Consider the following 18,301-nt stretch of genomic DNA (forward strand, 5'->3'; position numbering starts at 1 on the left):
CACAGGGCGGCACCGCGCAGCCGCGGCGGAGCGAGGGCGCCGTGGCGCGCGCTGCCCGCTGGGAGCTGTAGTCGCAGGGCTGCACGCGGCCGTGGGGCGGCACCGCCTCAGGGCGCCCCGGCCCGCCCCGATCCGCCCCACGCGCAGCCACCACCCACTATCCCCAGGCGGGGCGGGGCGGGGCGGGCTCCTCCGGGCGCGATCAGTGCGGACGCGGCGTGCATGGAGCCGGCGGCGGGGATGCTGAGCTGCTGGGGCGCGGTGCTGGGCGCCGCCGTGTCCGTGCCCCTCCTGCTGCTGGCGGCAGCGCCCTACGTCAGGTGCGGGGCGCTGGGGGGGCGTCCCGGGGGGCTCCGTGCCGACGCGTTTGGGCCGCTTCGCGCGGCTCTTTTCTGGGGGGAGGAGAAACACAAAGGGCTTTTTATTAGCGCTGCTCCGGCGGCGCTGTGTGAGTAGCGGCAGCCGACTCGCGCCGCTCCCGCGGAAGGGGCCGGCGGCAGCCGCGGGGCGGGGAGGTCGGGCGCCGGTGGCCCGCTTTCGCCCCACGGCGCCGCGCGGAGCCCATTGGCCGCGGCGCCGGGAGCCCCGCTGGCAGCCAATGGGAGCCGCGGCCCCACCGGCGCGGGCGGAGCGGGGTGTCGCGGCGGGTCCGGCCCGGGCGTGCCGCGGTGCCCGAGCGCTTGGCGAAGTCGGGGCTGCCCTCGAGTCCCGCCGCTCTCTTGCAGGCGGTACGTGGCCGGAGGGCGGTGCAGGTCCACGGCCAGGCTGGACGGAAAGGTGGCGGTGATCACGGGCGCCAACACCGGCATCGGAAAAGAGACCGCCAGGGAGCTCGCCCGGAGAGGCAAGTCGGCGTCACGCTGCGAGCGGGTGCGGCTCCCCCCTCTGCGTTCAAGGCAGGGTCACTGCGTGACTCTGTACGGTCGGGGCCCCGCAGCGGCTGCTTATCCCTTCTGCTCACTTAGCCGCAGTTAGAAGAGACGGTGCTAATTGGAACTGATGTGATCTGGCACCACGCATCGCGTGTGGAGCCTGATGGCCCCGGAGTTACTGAGCCTGGGGCCGTGCTTCCCTCTAAGAGCCGCCTTCTGAAGGTCCTTCAGATAGGGCTGTAGCCCCCGAAGTGCAGCTCCCCAGTTCTCACCTGCCTTCACCGCTTGAACCCTGACACCGTGTCTCAGCATGTGGAAGTACTCAGCACTACGGCCACTTGGGGAGGACCAGGGAAGTGCCTGGAGTCGCAGCGCACTCCTTGCTTGGGGCTGGGACATGGCTCAGATCCGCTGCTGTGTGTTTCAGTTATTCACGTTTCAAAATCGGTTTAAATGTTTTTTGGTAACGAGCAAGGCAGTAAAACTACCCATATTAGAACTTGCTCTCGCTGGAGTCTAAGCATCTCTGTGTGCAATAGGCCCTAGTGCTTCCATGCAGCCACAAGTACAACCTGGTCATACCAGGGGTGCAGTGCACTCACCTGACCTGGGAGAAACTGGACAGAAGCACTTCAGATGTTCATTTTCCTGATCTGAAAACAGGTCTGGGCTGGCTGGGAGCTAACCATCTACGGGAGGAGTTTTTGTGCTTGTCAGCTGCTCCCAGTTCCATAGGAAACAATACATTGTAAGCAGGGAGTGGTCGGCCCTCGTCACAGCCCTGGCCCTGCAGCGTGCACCCAGTGACATCCGCTTGTGTTCTGCTTTGTCCTCCTTGCAGGTGCGAGGGTGATTGTTGCCTGCAGAGACATAGCAAAGGCAGAAGCTGCAGCGCGTGAAATCCGAGCTGAGACAGACAATCAGGAAGTCATTGTGAAAAAGCTGGATTTGGCTGATACCAGGTCTATCCGGGAGTTTGCTAACAGCTTTCTAGCAGGTGAGACCTCTGGGTTCTTCTTTTCAGTGCGCACATTTTGCCAGCAACTGCTGTCTGCTCTCCAGAGGAAGAGGGTACAACAGAGCGTACACCAGGAAGAGTATTGCCCTGCTCTGTTCCTACACTGCTGCTGACTTCCTGCGTGACCGCATGCATATCATGGGTTTCAAAGGCAGAAACTGAGGGTGTTGCACAATGCTGTGTGCTGCTGATGTGACTGTGGCAGCATCTTCCCTTTTGTTGTATGGGTTTCATTTGCGGTATCTGGAATTGTTCTGTGTGACAATCTCTATTCAGAGCAAAGGCAGAAAAATGAGAGGGCAGTCCCACCCTCCGTTACTGTTGGTGTCTTCAGGCAAGAAAGGGTTCTGTTCTGGTGCCAGGGTTTTTTAGCTAACACCAAATTCCTGACCAATGCATCTCTGTGCCACTCTGGCTGTTGTGGTTCACAGCAGGGGCTTGCCAGAGGCTACGGGCGAGTTGGTGGTAGGAGAGTTATCCTTATTTACAGAGGCAGCATGGCTGCAACTTGGGCATGGGTTTTCTTTTTTGTCTGACTTGTGTCTGTCTGTCCTCCATCTCTGTATTTAATGATTGATGTATTTTCTTCTTTCTTGCAGAAGAGAAGGAGCTCCATATCCTCATTAATAATGCTGGGGTAATGTTATGCCCTTACTCCAAGACAGCCGATGGCTTTGAGATGCACCTGGGAGTCAATCATCTTGGTAAGGCCAGCGGAGTCAGGTTTTCATTTCATATCTGTGGAAAATTGCCAGTGGGAAATCCTGCTTCCACGTGCTTTCATTTTTCCTTCTTGTGGTAGAATGGAGGGAGGAAAGCTCATAATCAATCAGCATGCTGAAAGTACTTTGTAATTCCAGTTGGGGAACTGAATTTCTTTTCACCCCCAGGTCATTTTCTTTTAACCTTCTTATTACTGGAGCGCCTGAAGCAGTCTGCACCATCCCGCATTGTGAATGTGTCCTCACTGGCTCATCATGGAGGCCGAATCCGCTTCCACGACCTCAATGGTGAGAAGAGCTACAATCGTGGCCTCGCCTACTGTCACAGCAAGCTGGCCAATGTCCTTTTCACCCGAGAGCTGGCAAGGCGGCTGCAAGGCAAGTCCCAGCAGAGAGTGGAGTGGTTTCCTTGGCTTTTGAGCAGCGTGGGTGAGGAGGATGGGTTGAAAAAAAAAATGCCTGTTCAGAAATGAAATGGTTTGAGACAAGGGTCACTGACAGCTCTTTGTTGGAAGGGAAAACGTATCCCATCTGCGGACCTAGGAAACTTAAAGCGCTAATTGTCTTTACAGCAACAGGGCATGGGAGGTCAGTTGTCTGACACAGTTGAATGGATTTGATTTTAATTTGGCGCTTGTCAAAAACTGGCTGCATCCAAGCACGCAATTGTGCTATGTGAGTAGAATTTGAAGAGGGAAAAAGAACAACAAAGGAACTGAACTTGTCGAATTGCAATCTGCAGTGAACAAAGTAAGGCAGTTGTAGCTGCCTTCACTGGCGAAGAGCTGTAAAATAGAAGCACGGGGCTAGACAGTATCTCTTAAGTCACAACATATGTATCGGCCTCGTTACTCAGTCCTTTTTGTAACTTTAGCAGTGTCTTCTCTAATTGTAGTACAGTAAATCAAAGAAATCTCTTGCTGTCTAAAGCCCAATAGAAACTGCTGCTGTTTGAGCATCAGGCTCCCTAGTATGCTGGTGCGCAGAAAGCATGTAGTGACAACACTGTTTGGAAGGGACAAGGGAGTGCTCCAGAAAGCAGTAGTGCTAAGAATTTCACTAACGCTCCCTTTATCCACAGCAGTTCTCCTGTAAGTTGCAGAACATTTGCAGATGGAATTGAGGAGGATATTAACCCATTGTTTGAAGGTAGGCTGATTCATGCATTTTGTCCTGGGCTGCTTTCTTTTACCATAGGCACTAAAGTCACAGCAAACTCTCTCCATCCTGGCTCTGTCCATTCTGAGCTGGTCCGGCACTCGTTTGTAATGACATGGCTGTGGAGGATATTCTCATTCTTCTTGAAGACTCCGTGGGAAGGAGCTCAGACCAGTGTGTACTGTGCAGTAGCAGAGGAGCTAGAATCTGTGACAGGACAATATTTCAGGTGGGTGCAAGCTGATGGAGTGACGTACTATGGAAGGAAACCTCATTGGCTGAGAAAATGAGTACTACTGTCATTATTAAGAGACTATGTAAGTGGTTGGTGTAACTCATGGCAGTAAGACCGAGGGTAAGAGAAATTTTAGAGCGCTATCCTTTTCTAGATTTCTTGAAGAAGATACTGTGTTAGAAGGGATCCCTGACCTTTTGTGCCAGGAATATTACTGGACTCCAAGTGCAGGAAAGGCTGTCACGGTTGTAGCGCTCTAATCCTTAGATTGCAGTAATTCAGGCTGCAGCAGAGCTGTTTAGTTAATGAGGTCACTTAAGGCAGTCATGGAGAGACTAGTTTAATTTTACTCTATTGGAGCAAAAAGGGCCTGTGCAGCCAAAGAGAGGGGAGGTCTGGTGGTGCTGCAGAGCCAGGAGGTGAGATTTTCAGGACTGGCATAGGACAACTTGATTTTCCAGTATGGCAGACCATCAGCTACAAGAGACACCTGCTGGGATGCTTATCTCTTGCCTGCAAACTATCAGTTGTAACTCTCTCTACGAACCTGTTTCTTAATTTCCTTTCACCTACTCCAGGACACTGCATAATCGTGCCTTTTCTCTTAAAGCTACAGCTCAGAACAGTTCTACATCATCATCCTAAATTTGTAAACTGCAATTTCAAGTTTCCTTCAGCTGTATCTGTCAGCTTCTTGGTGGGTGTAGAGCAGTATAACAATACTGTATTTAGGAAATTAACATAGGTGCTTTTTTTTCACCCCCTGTAAATACTGTTGCCTCTACAACAGCAATACTGGAGCCTTTGCTTCCTTTCAGAGCTCTCCTTTCTTGTGATAAGCAACCAGATTAGTCACTGTAATGACTTTGATCTTCACTTGGGCATTCGTTTATCTTAATCGGACTTGAATATATAAATAGATGCCTTAATCTTCTGTGCAAGACTGACTCTTTTTCTGAGAATATAAGAGGGGTACCACATTAGAGTACAGAAAGGTTGGGTAGATTTTAAAGTCATAAAAGAGCAGAGTTTTGAACTTGATGGGAAAATAAGAGTTTCTAACAGTAAATCTCACACAGGCCTGATTTTACACTGGATTGGCCTAAAAGCCTTTCAGCTTTCCAGGCAACATATACATATTAAACAAGCAGCCTGCCAGTCTTCAGGAGCATCAGAGACTGTGTGTTTTGGGATATAAGAACATGAGAATGGATAGAAATCTTACATTTCATCAGATGAAATTTCATCTGTTCTCTTAAATTTGTATGTAACATGCAGCATCTAGCATTACAGATGAGAACACACGATCCCCAGTCCAGACAACGTAGTGCCTGATTGCAGGAGCTGAGAAGAAATGGGCTGTAGTTCAGAGGACAGTGGAAGTGGCAATAATGTGAAACCATATGTGGTTATTACAGTATTATATTCAGAGGCACCTTTGCCTTTCATGCAGTGGCAATATAGAGGGATGAATAAGATGGGACAACCAGTTTGGAACGAAGGTCTGTTTGAGAAGCTTAGTTACAGTTTGCTACAGAAGTACTACTCCTGCACAAGCCTGGTTAGCATTTATAACCCTTTTTAGTAATACTAGTGAGAACTCACACTGATGAGTATACAGCAGAATATATGTAAAGTTCTACAAACAACAAGATAGCAGATAGATCTTGACTCACTTGCTAGTTTTTAGTGCCACTGGGAAGAATCTTCCCCAGTCTAGCTGCCACCTTACCTACCTTCCTTCAGTTGGTCTTCAAGTTTCATGGATTGAAACCAAGTGCCTCACTTTATCATAACCATTTCAGTGCACAGCTAGAGATCTTTGATTTTAAAAAAAGAAAATAATAATGATGTTCCTCTTACAGTGATTGCCAGCCAGCATATGTATCTCCATGGGGTCGGGATGATGAGACAGCAAAGAAGCTCTGGAATGTGAGCTGTGAGCTCCTCGGCATCCAGTGGGATTGAGCAGTACAGCCTCCTGCATATACCTGGCTGAGCACAGTGATGCTACTCTTGGGAAGAGCACTGCTGCCAAGAATGTTGGTACTTCAGCTGCCCTTGTGATGGTTCTGTGGATGCAGTCCAATATGAATTTCTGGAATGTTACACTTAAGGATTGAGATTAGAAAGCAAAGCATCCCCTTTTGTAGCAGGAGAATTAGAGCACCAATACTGTGACCAACCTTTGGTAACTCATGCAACAGCCATAGGCTGTTGTCCTGTGGCTTTAGAATAGAAATGGAGGTTATCATCTTAGCTTTAGATCACCTGTATTCAAAGTTGATTTTTGTGTTGGTCTCTTTTTCCATACCAGTAATAGTAAAAAGTTAGGACACTAAACTTACGCTTTACAAGGTCATTTTTTGTTCCTAATATTTGACACGGCAGAGTACAGGTATTCATGTTTCTGGCAATTACATGTAATATAAATGCTCACAAACGCACAGAAACAGGTGCTGGCCTAACTATGGTCAAGCATTATTTTCCACGTTCTCTAAGCATCTCCAGCCTGTGAAGTATCTTGCCTACTGGTTGCAGTAAGTTGGGTTCATCTTTTGGGAACACAGCTGTCAATGCAACTGGCTGGAAGGTTAAAACTTGCAGGAACAGTGAAATTGGGCAATGGTTATTGATTATTTTATTCAAAACTGTTAACAGCTCTAACACTAAGCAAAGATAGTATAAAACTTGTCCTAATAAAATCCCAAGCTGTACTTTGAGTGATTTACAAACCTGGAAAAGAGCAGATTTAATTAAAAAGAAAATTAATTGCATTGAAAAACAATTAATTTCCACTGAGGCTTTAGTGTTGAATTTGATTTGACAGCAAACTACCTTGAGCTGAATAGCTGAAGCAGGGGCCAGTGCTATCCTGATATTAGGGTCAGTTTCCTCACAGAGAAAACACAAATCCCAGCAGTTATGGGCCATGGCTACCAGCCTGACCTCACAGTACCATACAGCCTGCACGGTCAAAAGGCAGCTCAGTCGATCCATGTCCTCATGAGCCTACTCCCTCAGAGCTCTAGTGAAAATTGATATAATGGGACCCATAATCCAAGATTATTTCTGAAAAAGAGTTTTTTAGCTGCTTAACTCAACAAGTGCCATAGCTCACAGGATTATCTTTCTCTGAAAAAAAAAAAATCCAGAAGTATTTAGACCCATGTCTGAACATTCCTCTGACCAGCTGCCAGTGTTGGAGAAGCAAATGCTCATGTTTTGATTAACGATGTCTGGAAGCTATCCATGTACATCAGTCCTATGCTATCTCTGATCAATACTAAATAAAGCCATTTCCTTTTTACAGCAAGAAAGCAACTTTCTTCAGAAGCGATGCAATTCACTTGGGTTTGCTGATATCTCCACCTGCCTTACTAATGTAAAAAAATAATAATTTTAGCTGATATTCTGAAGTCCCTTTGTGTTTCTCCCTGTGCTTGACTTTTTTTCCTCCCTCAACAACACTGTAGCAGTGGATTGTTTACCTACCATGTAGGCTCTGTGCAATTCTCTGATCTTCAAAGGGGCTTTCAGGAACAACAGAAACCATTAAAAAAGAAAAAGCAGAAAGCATTTCTAGGCCATATTTTCCCCTTTCAGGTCAGTGCTTTTCTCAAACAAATGAATCAGATCCTAGATTCACTATAAGCCCTAACTACGTGTTACCACAGAGGGGAGTCTCCTCCCTCTCTGACCTTGGGCAAGTCATTTATACCTTATAGGTTGATCTGTAAAATGAGATCTTAAGCTCATTTAGCTGCCTTAAAGGGAGTATTGTAAGGGAGAGTTGCATTAACTTGCAAAGCTGCCTGAAGAGAATTACTGATCTGCCAGAGTACATGCATAAGCTGAGCTAGCTACTGGGGTGACCTTTGAAGAGGTGATGATAGAACAGTTGCTCTAAGTATTGAGAACATTATAGCAAAGGCACATTTTTGTATGACAGCAGTTCTTCCCCTTCTAGTTCATCTGGTGAGCATAGCCAAATGCAAAATACAGACCTAGAACAAAAGACTCAGCTATGCTGAGGTGAAAAGCAAACAAGATATATTGAAACCTTCCATCATAACACTTTATTCTCCTTTTTCCCCCCACCCCATTGTAAACAGCCCGTGGTCATTTCTATAGAAAGTTTTTTAAACTGGCAGTACTCAATTCATTTCTGAAGCTCAAAAATTCAAACCCATGATAATTGCACTATTTATGACAAAAGGCAGTTGGTCAGGATCAGAATTCCAGTTCTGCTGGTAAAAGAAACATTCCCTACAATTCCAGGTTAAGAACATCAAATTACAACAAACACTATAAAGTGCATAAAGTACAGTGCAAAGAAGTCAAGAGGAAAGGCAGGTACAGAACTGACTGGTCTGCATGACAAACTCCACTCTCTGTGCTCTATATAGCTGTAAGGAACTGGAGCAGAACAGTAAGTGTTACAGCAAAGCATAACCAGATACCCATGAACAGTAGAACCTCCCCCCCTTAGTTAGAGAGCTAGAAGTCATCAAATAGATGGATAGTGTCACGTTTTAGGATTAGCCTAACAGCTCTAAGCTGATGGCAAGCTAGGTCAGTCTGGCCAGGAAAACAAAAGCAGCTTTCATTGGTACTGCTCACTAATGAGATTTGCACAATCTGTGATTGGGAGATTCTAAAAAATCTAAATGTGGTCATTTCTGACGACTTAGCTTAGAGACATTTCTAGCCCTGCTCTAGTGAACAGTACACCTCTGGGAGAGACGGTGGTAGCAGTGGAGCACCCAGAGGGGATGGAGCAAGCCCTTCCCAATGCTATCAAAGTCTGTTCTGTCATTGCACCGAGCTTGGGGACATTACAAAACCCATACCTAACACTCTCAGTTATTCTATGTACTAAAACTATTTGCAGAAACTGTTCTGTTTCTTCAAAAGTCAGTCAAATGCTAAACAGTTAACAACAAAAGTGAACTAGTCTTCCCATCTTGTGAAGTAAAAATTAACTGCAAACATATTCTTGTGGCCAAGTTTTGTTTCTTTTAGAAGGTCCTACTGCCGTCTACCTTTCTTCTGCTCATTTCATGTGTCCAAGTCATCACTGCAGAGCAGCAGCTGCTTCTTTCAGCATCCTTCAATGCAGAAATGACACAAAGACATCTGCTGATTAAACCTAAGAACTCTGCTCTGTTTCTTGTCACAGTAAGCACCTCACCACACGCAAGTTTAGCACAGAAGCCACTGTTCCATTCTTGCACTATGAAATACTGCCTTTTCTCACGTTCTAACACACTCCAGCCTGGCATTATAATATACACAGTATGTCTAGCTAATGCATTCTGCTGTACCTGACAGGGACAGGTTATTCTCATAAGAAAAAAACTAAAATTCCTGTGTGACAGGAATACAGACCGCTGAATTTTGCCACAGCTCTATCTTTCCATATTTTCTGCCATACCTAAAGTTCACTGGCATCTGCTCAGCGATAAAGCTGCATCACAACATTTTATTGGATATTATAGCAAAGAAAGAGGTAGGTGATTTTTTAAAAACTATTTTAAAGGATTTTTTTTTCCCTTTGTAGGCCCTTTGCAGGATATGCCATTTACAACTTCATCCATTTTGTAAGGACTCAAGTGCAATACATACATCAGACAGTGCAACTGGGAAGTAGAAACCTGCCATGAAGAATCAGTTTGTACTTTGTCCAACAAACTAAAAAAGAAGTTGAGCACACTTGCAGTGGGTAGGTGCGGGGGAAGGAAGTTAGCAGTAGTTTGTATAGAGGCTTTAAAAACAACCATCTCTGAATTTCAGTCTTTGTAAAAGATCTCTGAAATCCTGAAAAAAAAATCTTATAGGAAACCCAGAATCACAGAAACTGTTGAGATTTTTCTGTTCTCTCTATGCAGGTTTTCTGGATTAGAAATAAAAAAGGGGAAAAAAAGATCAGTGCCTTTCTAAAAAACCCAAGCGCTCTCTTCCACAGACCTTCTTCCATTTGTAACTGCCACCCTTCCCCCTACCCAAATCAAAGAGGGCCAAAAGACACCCTGAGGTAGTGACTATTTGTCAGATTACTGGCACTTGTAATTTAGTTCCCTTCCTTTTAACCAGAGGCACACTAGCAGCTTCCATCTGCCACCGCACAAGTTAGAAGACTTCCCTTTTACCAAGCAATTGCCGCACTGCATGCCTTTAAGGTGTTCTGAAGTCTTCCCCTTCTGCATGATGGTGAATGTCAGTTATTTCCTGCTGCCCTGGCCAAGCCGATTTCTCATTTTGGGCTGGTGCACTGTGAGCCATTGGGTACAGATGGCGTGCACAACATCATCTCCACTGCTCTCAGCCAGCTGGCGCACATGCTGGACAAGCTGCACTGCTCTGCTCTTCTCCTGTCTCACCGAGACCAGATATGCAGAACGCAACTTGTTGCACATCAGGTAGGCTTGAATCTGGAGAAAAATGGGCAGGCAGAACTGCATTAGAAAGCTAAGGTAAGCTAACACAATAAGCTTAAGCGAGGATTTGCCAGAATACTATGTCATTCAAGAGCCTATCATAGAAGGCAGTAGAAGCACAACATGAGGCAGAGTATTGCATGGTGTAGATTCCAGTGTAAAAGATAAACAGATGTATATTTCATTCAATTTTTCTCTTATGGGAACTCTTTTACAGTATCACCAAGAAATATACATCAGTAATTTTATTTTGTGCATTCAGTTTCCATAACCCCGTGGCAAAGATTATGAAACAGTCATTGTCTTCTACTGCTCTTCTATTGTTCTTCTGGAACAGCTAACACATGAATATTTCAAAAATAAATCTTTCATAAAAGGCAGAATTAAAAGCCCATTTTTCAATCTACATAAAACACGAAGTTGGTCTGTCGGAACAGGACAGAGTAGAGTCAGAAATTAAGATTTTATCCTTAGTTATGCCACTCAGGATCTACAAAAATCTGCAACTCTGATCCACAGCCTCTTCATCTACTAATATGCATTCACAGTTTCCTCATTTACATGCAACTCTCCAGAGGTTTGGCAGGCTGGTATTTAAGCTAACAAAGAAATCAATTAGCGCAGGCCTCATTTCCTCTAAGAAAAAACTACTTCAATTCTGATATACATTTTATCATTTAACTCCTTACCACAATGAAAACTGTTTAAATCTTGAAAGAGCGATAAGCTGAAATGGCCATCTCAGAGCTAACTCGGAAATACTTTTCCTCCAGTCTTACTAAAGCCTAGCTCTCGTTCCAAGGACTACCAAGGAACTATAAGGATATCAATACCTTCATCTTACAGTTCTACACTTGAAAACACCACAGCCTTAAGCAGCTCATTGATTTCTACAGTCTAGAAAGTAGCCTTCAAAACCTTTACTTGAATGATGATGAGAGAGAAAATGGTGGAAGAGAGCACGTACCCTGGGGATCAAGACTGGCCTGTTCAGCTCTTGCTAAAGGAATTCCTCTTACTGTGATTTTACTTACCTTGTTTTCATCACTGTCCATATCCTGAATCAGATTATCGAGGTCCTGTAACCAAAAAGGCAAAAGGTGTTCACATTTAAGTGACAATGGTTTGCCAACTTTTATTCCTTAAGGGACCAAGCCTCTGCCTAGAGGAAGGGCTGCTGAGATCACAGCTAGATGTTTACATTATCCCAACCACTGCCACATATGTAGAAAATATAAAGCCCAATTACTCCCTTTACCACAGCTTCTTCTGCCTGCCAAGTCTTTGGGGTCTCCCTAGAGAACACTGTGAGGTCAACCTCTCATCCCCTGTGAAGTTCTACCATTCAAGTTAAGGGTGTGCAGCAATAGGACAAGGAATAATGGCCTAAAACACGAACACAGAAAAGTTCCATACCAACATGCAGAAGAACTTTACAGTAAGGGTGACAGAGCACTGGAACAGGTTGCCCAGAGAGGTTATGGAACCTCCTACTTTTGAGATGCTCGAGACCCGTGTGAACACCTACCTGTGCAACCTATTGTAGGGTAACTGTTTAGTGAGAGGTTGGACTCTATGATCTCTCGAGGTCCCTTTCAACCCCTGAGATTCTGTGACTTATGCTTCCTTCACTGGGATAGAAAAAATACTGTGGTAGGTAAAAGGAATCCTAAAACAGCTTCCTATGGAGGCAGAAGGTTTCTGTTTCCATACATACTCTGTATTAGTCAGGGAAGCTTCACCAAAGGCAACCCCTCCCACTCCAATTTGGAGCATTTGGCAGGGTCCTGTCAGACAAAGGTTCTCTCTCAATCACAAATACTTGGGAAGCACAGGGTAGGAGCACAGTAAGTAATCTATCTTTTTCTCTCAGACAAGTTAGCGTAAGGAAGGAAAACACACACTCCCACCTTCAAACAATGCAATGCAGTACAGTACTAAATTATTTGAATCACTAGAAGGGCAACACAGGCACTACAGAGTAGTCTCTGTAGCCTGTATTGTATACAGCCATTGTACTTCAAAATGGACGCCAGCCAGGACAGAATTACCTCAGCAGGTATGTTCTTGAATTCACTTAAACAATTTAAGATAATGGTGTCTCCATCATTCTTGGCTGCAACTCCAGACTCACTGACACACTTGAGTAGCTGCCGGATCTCACTGTACTTCTGCAGCTTCACCAGCTGCTTGGCCACTTTGCTGTACACTTCTGTAGCCTCCAGCTGGAAATCCTGGAGGTAGTTGAACACCAGAGCAACATGTTAAATATTGTCAGCAGGTTTTCTCAGTATAGTCTTAGCAACCCTAAACAAATAAGACAATCTCTGCTGAGTACAAAATATCATATCATGCTCCAAAAAAAAAGGAAACTGTTTTGGTGGCCTCTGATCTTTGAATCACCACTGCTCAGGACTGACTCAAAGTTTCTTTATAATCAGATGGCTAAAATTCAGGTTTGCCCAAGAACAAGAACACTGTCACCTCTGTGGGGTGACAGTTTTCTGGGGTAGCAAAGTCAATTTTACTGCTTCTGACAGGTCTTTCCTACCCAACCCACCTCTACCTCACTTAGCAGGCTCCCATTATATTACTTGCCAGCAGCCACCCTGGAAAACTAAAGACGTGATAATTCTATTTCTCTCATATGAGGAAAGAAACAAAAGCTGAACACTGATCCTGCTATGAAGGCAAGGAATAAAGAAAAAAGGAAAGAAGGAAACAGAAGTGATGGTAAGCAGTTGGACTTATTGCTCCACCTTTTACTGGAAAGTAGCAATGGCTGCTGCTAAGAAGTGATTTTTTTTTCAGTCCAGACAGGCATTTTGCCCTGTTCTGCCTTTCTTGTTGTGAAAGACGCAAAGCCTACCACATGCACTGGTCACAAACGTAACAGGCAGCAGGGCCACAGAAACTGCTTCAGTGGGCCACCTCTGTCCAGAAGTAGCCATGCTATATCCTTTGTCCCACATGGGAGATGACAGCAAGACTGCACTGCATGAAACAATATCCTTTATCCTTCTCTTCAACAAGGACATGGTCATCTTTTCCAGGGCAGCAAGTCAGTTTTATTTCTTCTAATAAAAGACCTTTCCCACCCAACCCATCACTACCCAACTAAGCAGACTCTTTTAGCAACGCAGGAATGAGAAACGGAAAAGTTTGGGAGCTAAAGTGCTACACTGACTGTAAGCACCTCAGCTTCTACCCAGACAAGAAGGTGAGGTCCCCAGAGACACTGATCAGTTATTCAGCTTTGCTCTCTTACAGTTCAGAGAACAATGCAAAGATATTTGATGTATTTGTATGGCTACCCAAACTGCAAAGACTTAACATGTCAGAGCTCTCTACTCGCATAGTAATTGTGGTTTGCCAGCATTAAGTCACTGAACAGGGTGCAAGGCAAAGGAAAAGCTCTACATAATTCATTTGTAGGAGCCAATTAACTTGGAGGTGTCCTACTGAAGCAGAATCTTCCTTTCTTCACCAAACTTCTTCCAAATACATGCACATTTAAGACTTGAACTACTGACTTTTCTCATAAGAGATTTTCCCTTTCTGTGGATTAGAAGGCAGCTGGCAAAAAAGTCTTACTTAAACAACTGCTGTTCGGAGGAAGTTATTTTTTAATAGTAACACCTCTTCCACCATACCTGAAGGACTCTGAATGCAATCCCAAATCCCTCCTCAACATTTTTGCCTTCCAACATGACCTGAAAAGAAAGGCATCAGACAACTATGAGGATGCACATCCCTTTTTGTGATATACAGTTAAATAACAACGCTCACATTTCCAGATTTTGCCCAGAGGACTAAAGACAAGAAATTACTTCAACAGAGAACAGCACCATCCCAACAAGAAGTGGAGGAAATAAGGTCTATCTATCGCTGCATATTGATTCATTGTGGAATGCTAGGTAAGCAACAGATGAAGCTGAGCTGAAGTTAAGAAAGATAACAGCAGCAGCATTATTTGCCTTACTTCAAAACAAGTAGGATATATAGTCAAAAGGCACATTTCAACCAGTATTTGGGATCCTCCACTTCTGAAAGCTTGAATTTTGAGCAGCATGCTTCAGGGTTTTAAGTATTCCCTGCTACTTGAGGAAAAAAAACATCAGTTTTTAATTAACTGTAGGCTGCATACATGCACAAGGAACATGCTCATGAGGCTGCTCCAGCCATCAAGTGTTTCAACCTGTGCATCACATTAGCACCAAATGTGAAAAATAATGCTGTGTTTGAAATAGTATTACGTACCTTGCAAGCAACATCCATTTTCATGTTGTTATTTCCAAACAGTGTGGGCAAGGAGGAACCTGCCATTTGAGAGCTTCCTGAGATCTCACACCGATGCAGAAACTTTGTTACTTCCATTTGCAGATCAACTGTATTGATGTGTCTCGACAAGGGAAAAACAAATCCCACTTGATTTTGTAATAAAGTGCCTATTAGCATTTTGAACATCCTACTTCCATGAACATATTTCAAAATACCATATTTATTTCTGAACAGTAATTATTTTAGTTAGTGTTGAACTACCTCTCTTTTGTGTAGCCAAATCTGCAGCAATAGATTCTTTATAGATTTGTGCACTCAAGACATAAAAGCTGCATGGAAGCTGTTTGTATTATTCTAAAGAGTTATTCAGAGAATCATAGAATGGCTTGGACTGGACCTTAAAGCCCATCCAGTTCCAACCCCTCTGCTATGGGCAGGCTTGCCATCCACTCCATCAGGCCGTGGCAGGGTCCCATCCAGCTGGCCTTAAATGCTTCCAGGGATGGGGCATCCACAGCTTCAGACAACCTGTTCCAGGATCTCAATGCCCTCTGAGTAAAGAATTTCCATCTAACCTAAATCTCCCCTCTTAAGTGAGAACTGTTTCCCCCTTGTCATATTGCCACCAGACCATGTAATCTAGAATCCAGAATCTGGATCCCAACTCAGTAACCACTACCTCCTTTTGACGTCTTCACACCCACTCCTCCTCACCAACTTTAAGCTTAATGTCTAGCCTAAAAAACATGAAAGGAAAGCAAATCCTAAGAAAACCAACTGCAAGAGGTATGTGGCTGAATTTACACTCTGATTTTTGAACATAACGATTCAGCCAAGTCTGACACCCATAACTTGACCTAAGGATTCAGTCAAGTCTGACACCCGATAATTGAATTAAAGTTTAAACAAATATAGCCAGCAAAACATATCTGTCTATGCATTATGTTTTGCTCTTTTAACCTAAAGGATGATAGGTGATATAAACATAGTGGGAATCTTATAATTGCAACTAGCTAGCCAAATTTGGGTCAAGCTCAACTGGGATGCATTAGCTAAAGCCAAACCAAACGCAATCATTAAGACAAAAAGTCTGAACTTCCCCTAAACCAAAAGGCAGCTTGCTGTTTATAGATACCTTGACACATCTGTAGCAGACATTTTCTTCCGGAAAGTGTATACCATTTTTTTTCTTCCTGAGCTTCTTGAGACCTCTTGCAGATAGACTTTGAGGTGGTCCTTGATCTTAATGAGCCATGTCTGTTTCCCTCCCAGTTCGGTGTAGGATTTTGCTCCATGAGTAAAAAATCTAATGCAGGTCATGGCAGCACGAACATGATCCTAGAAGACACACACTGTTTTTTAAGATGGATCAGAGGAAACCACGTTCTCTAATCCTTGTCTCTACTGAAGTGCTCAAACAAAGCAGCCAATGCTTTCTCTAAAGCAATACTTAAGCTACTGCAGTGTTCCAGATCAATGACAGAAATACACAGCAGGTAAGCATCAGCCAGCTTCATGCTTTCTGTCTGCTTTTCAGGACTGGAAATTATATACTTGTGCGTCATGCAAATTTACACTACAGTAAGCAAAGAAAAGACTGGCAATATTCAGCATCTCTCTGAAAGAGATGGGCAATCACTCTCACCTTCATAAATTGTTGTAACTCATACAGAATGTGGTAGTAATTCTTTTTCTGCAAGTATTTGCAGGCTGCAATCAAATACATCCCCCAGCTCTCCAGCCCTGGATCAATAGTTTCCAGCAAGTTCTCCAACATATGCAGCTTTCCACTTTCATAGCTTGGAATGAAGATTCCTTCAATGAATACTTCAGATGGGGATTCCTACACAAACATCAGAAAGGTGGCTTGAAGCAAAGCAGCTGTGACGCATACATCTTCCTTACATAAAAGAAGTATCAAGTGACAGATCATAGAGTCAACAGATAACTCAGGCTGGAAGGGATCTCTGGAGATCACGTGGTTCAAACCCCTGCTCAAAGAGTGGTCTCTTGACCTGTACAGTTAGATTCTAAGTATCACCAAGTAGAGTGAATCAACAGCCTCTCTGGGCCCCAGCTCCCGTGTCTAAATATCCTCACTGCAAACTAATAGTAAAAAAAAAAAATTTAAATCCCATCGTCCATGGATCCAGCTGGAGTTTCCCTTGCTCCAAATTGTGTTCACTGCTTCTTGCACTGTGCATGTGAGACAAGCCTGACTCCATTTCCACAATCACCCTCTAAGTGGTTGAAACCAGCACTCAAGATCTTTTCTCGCCTGCTCTTCCTCAAGCTTAAAAAAAAAAACAACACAAAAAAACAAACCACAAACAAAGAAAACCCAATCTCTGCCACTTTTCTCATATGCGTCTTGTGCTTCAGGGCCCTGAACATCATCCAGCCCTGTGTGTTAGTGTTACAATGGAAAGAAGCATGAATTATTCCTTGGCCCACATAAACATTTTAAAGACACAATATGGACTAATTTTTTTTTCTTTTAACATAAGAAGATTTCAAAACACTCGAATGCAAAATGTTTTGTAAGAAACTTAGTACCTTATGGTCTTATGGTAACAACTCTTGCTCTCTAGTTCATGTGATCACTACCAGCCTCCGTGCCCAAAGCCTTCACTGTCTGTCTGGAGTAATTTCAATGCCTGCTCCTTAACTAGCAAAACTGTTTCACCAACAACGCTAAAAACGTGCAACTTTTCTTTAAAGTAATATAAATGACACTTTTGAAAATCAATTTTAACATGCAGATGGGAATACAAGCTTAGAATGATTGATGACATAATGAGAAAGCAAAGCCTATACAACAGCTTACCACAAAGCTCATAAGCAAATTGAAGATAATGTAATTTGGTATTTACACTTGTACATTCTCAACAAGTATTATTAAAAAATATTAAATGAAATAATCACAGAAACATACAAATACAAAGCCAATCATTCCTCCCTCTCCAGCCACATACACACTTAGCAGCTTTCAAAGTGGGAAAACGTATTGGACTCATATCAACACACATCCTAAGAAGCAGCCTAAATGAAGCAAGAACTTCGTTGGAGTAGTTTCCTAACTTAAATGTCAGTAGATACCAACAAAACTGTATTATGCAGTTGTTCTCAAGCCCTCCTAACATATACAGTTTTCTGCAGCCAGAATCAGAAAGCACTTTTTGGCTTTTCTAGATTTCTGTCCTTTACTTATATTCCGAGTACATCCAGCAGTGCAAACATAGGCATCCGATGAAACGAGCAGTACCAACAGACAGAGCCACTGTGATAAAGTGTCTCAAGTTATCAGCATGTTGGAATTCAAAATCCTCCTTATTTCTTCTCAACTGTGTTAACAATGGGTACAATTTTTCGGCTTTGCAAGAAAAAAAAGCACTGTTGATATAGTGAATCTACAAAGGAAAACTAGAGCACTTTTCTTCTCTATAGAAGCCACTGTTTCAACACAGTGAGGAAGAGACTAAACACAAGGCCTAAAGATCAGTGTTATTTTCTCATATCACTGAAATTGTATCTAGTCACTGGATGCCTGAGTGATATCATTCAGGACACTGAAA

The 18,301-nt window shown here is 43.9% G+C and overlaps 2 protein-coding genes across 4 annotated transcripts in view; one reads left to right on the forward strand and one right to left on the reverse strand.

Annotated features, from left to right (window-relative positions):
* Positions 1-179: 179 nt before the first annotated feature.
* On the forward strand, positions 180-7,325 carry RDH11 (retinol dehydrogenase 11 (all-trans/9-cis/11-cis)). Its single transcript, XM_421193.8, has 7 exons — positions 180-320; positions 726-844; positions 1,714-1,869; positions 2,490-2,594; positions 2,781-2,990; positions 3,810-3,999; positions 5,871-7,325. Exons 1-7 carry the CDS (start codon positions 223-225, stop codon positions 5,971-5,973), a joined length of 981 nt encoding a protein of 326 aa, XP_421193.1. The 5' UTR covers positions 180-222; the 3' UTR covers positions 5,974-7,325.
* A 736-nt stretch (positions 7,326-8,061) lies between these two features.
* ZFYVE26 (zinc finger FYVE-type containing 26) overlaps positions 8,062-18,301 on the reverse strand; it is a 43,642-nt gene continuing 33,402 nt past the window's right edge. For all 3 annotated transcript variants that reach the window (XM_421195.8, XM_004941716.5, XM_004941715.5), the window contains exons 36-42: positions 16,372-16,569; positions 15,862-16,064; positions 14,706-14,847; positions 14,099-14,158; positions 12,497-12,679; positions 11,480-11,524; positions 8,062-10,439 (exon numbers count right to left, since the gene is read on the reverse strand). In XM_421195.8, the coding sequence (XP_421195.5) occupies positions 10,230-10,439; positions 11,480-11,524; positions 12,497-12,679; positions 14,099-14,158; positions 14,706-14,847; positions 15,862-16,064; positions 16,372-16,569 (1,041 nt within the window). In that variant the 3' untranslated portion in view covers positions 8,062-10,229. The remainder of the gene's footprint in view (positions 10,440-11,479; positions 11,525-12,496; positions 12,680-14,098; positions 14,159-14,705; positions 14,848-15,861; positions 16,065-16,371; positions 16,570-18,301) is intronic.

The sequence above is a fragment of the Gallus gallus genome, chromosome 5 (genome assembly GCF_016699485.2).
Source record: "Gallus gallus isolate bGalGal1 chromosome 5, bGalGal1.mat.broiler.GRCg7b, whole genome shotgun sequence".
Taxonomy (NCBI): domain Eukaryota; kingdom Metazoa; phylum Chordata; class Aves; order Galliformes; family Phasianidae; genus Gallus; species Gallus gallus.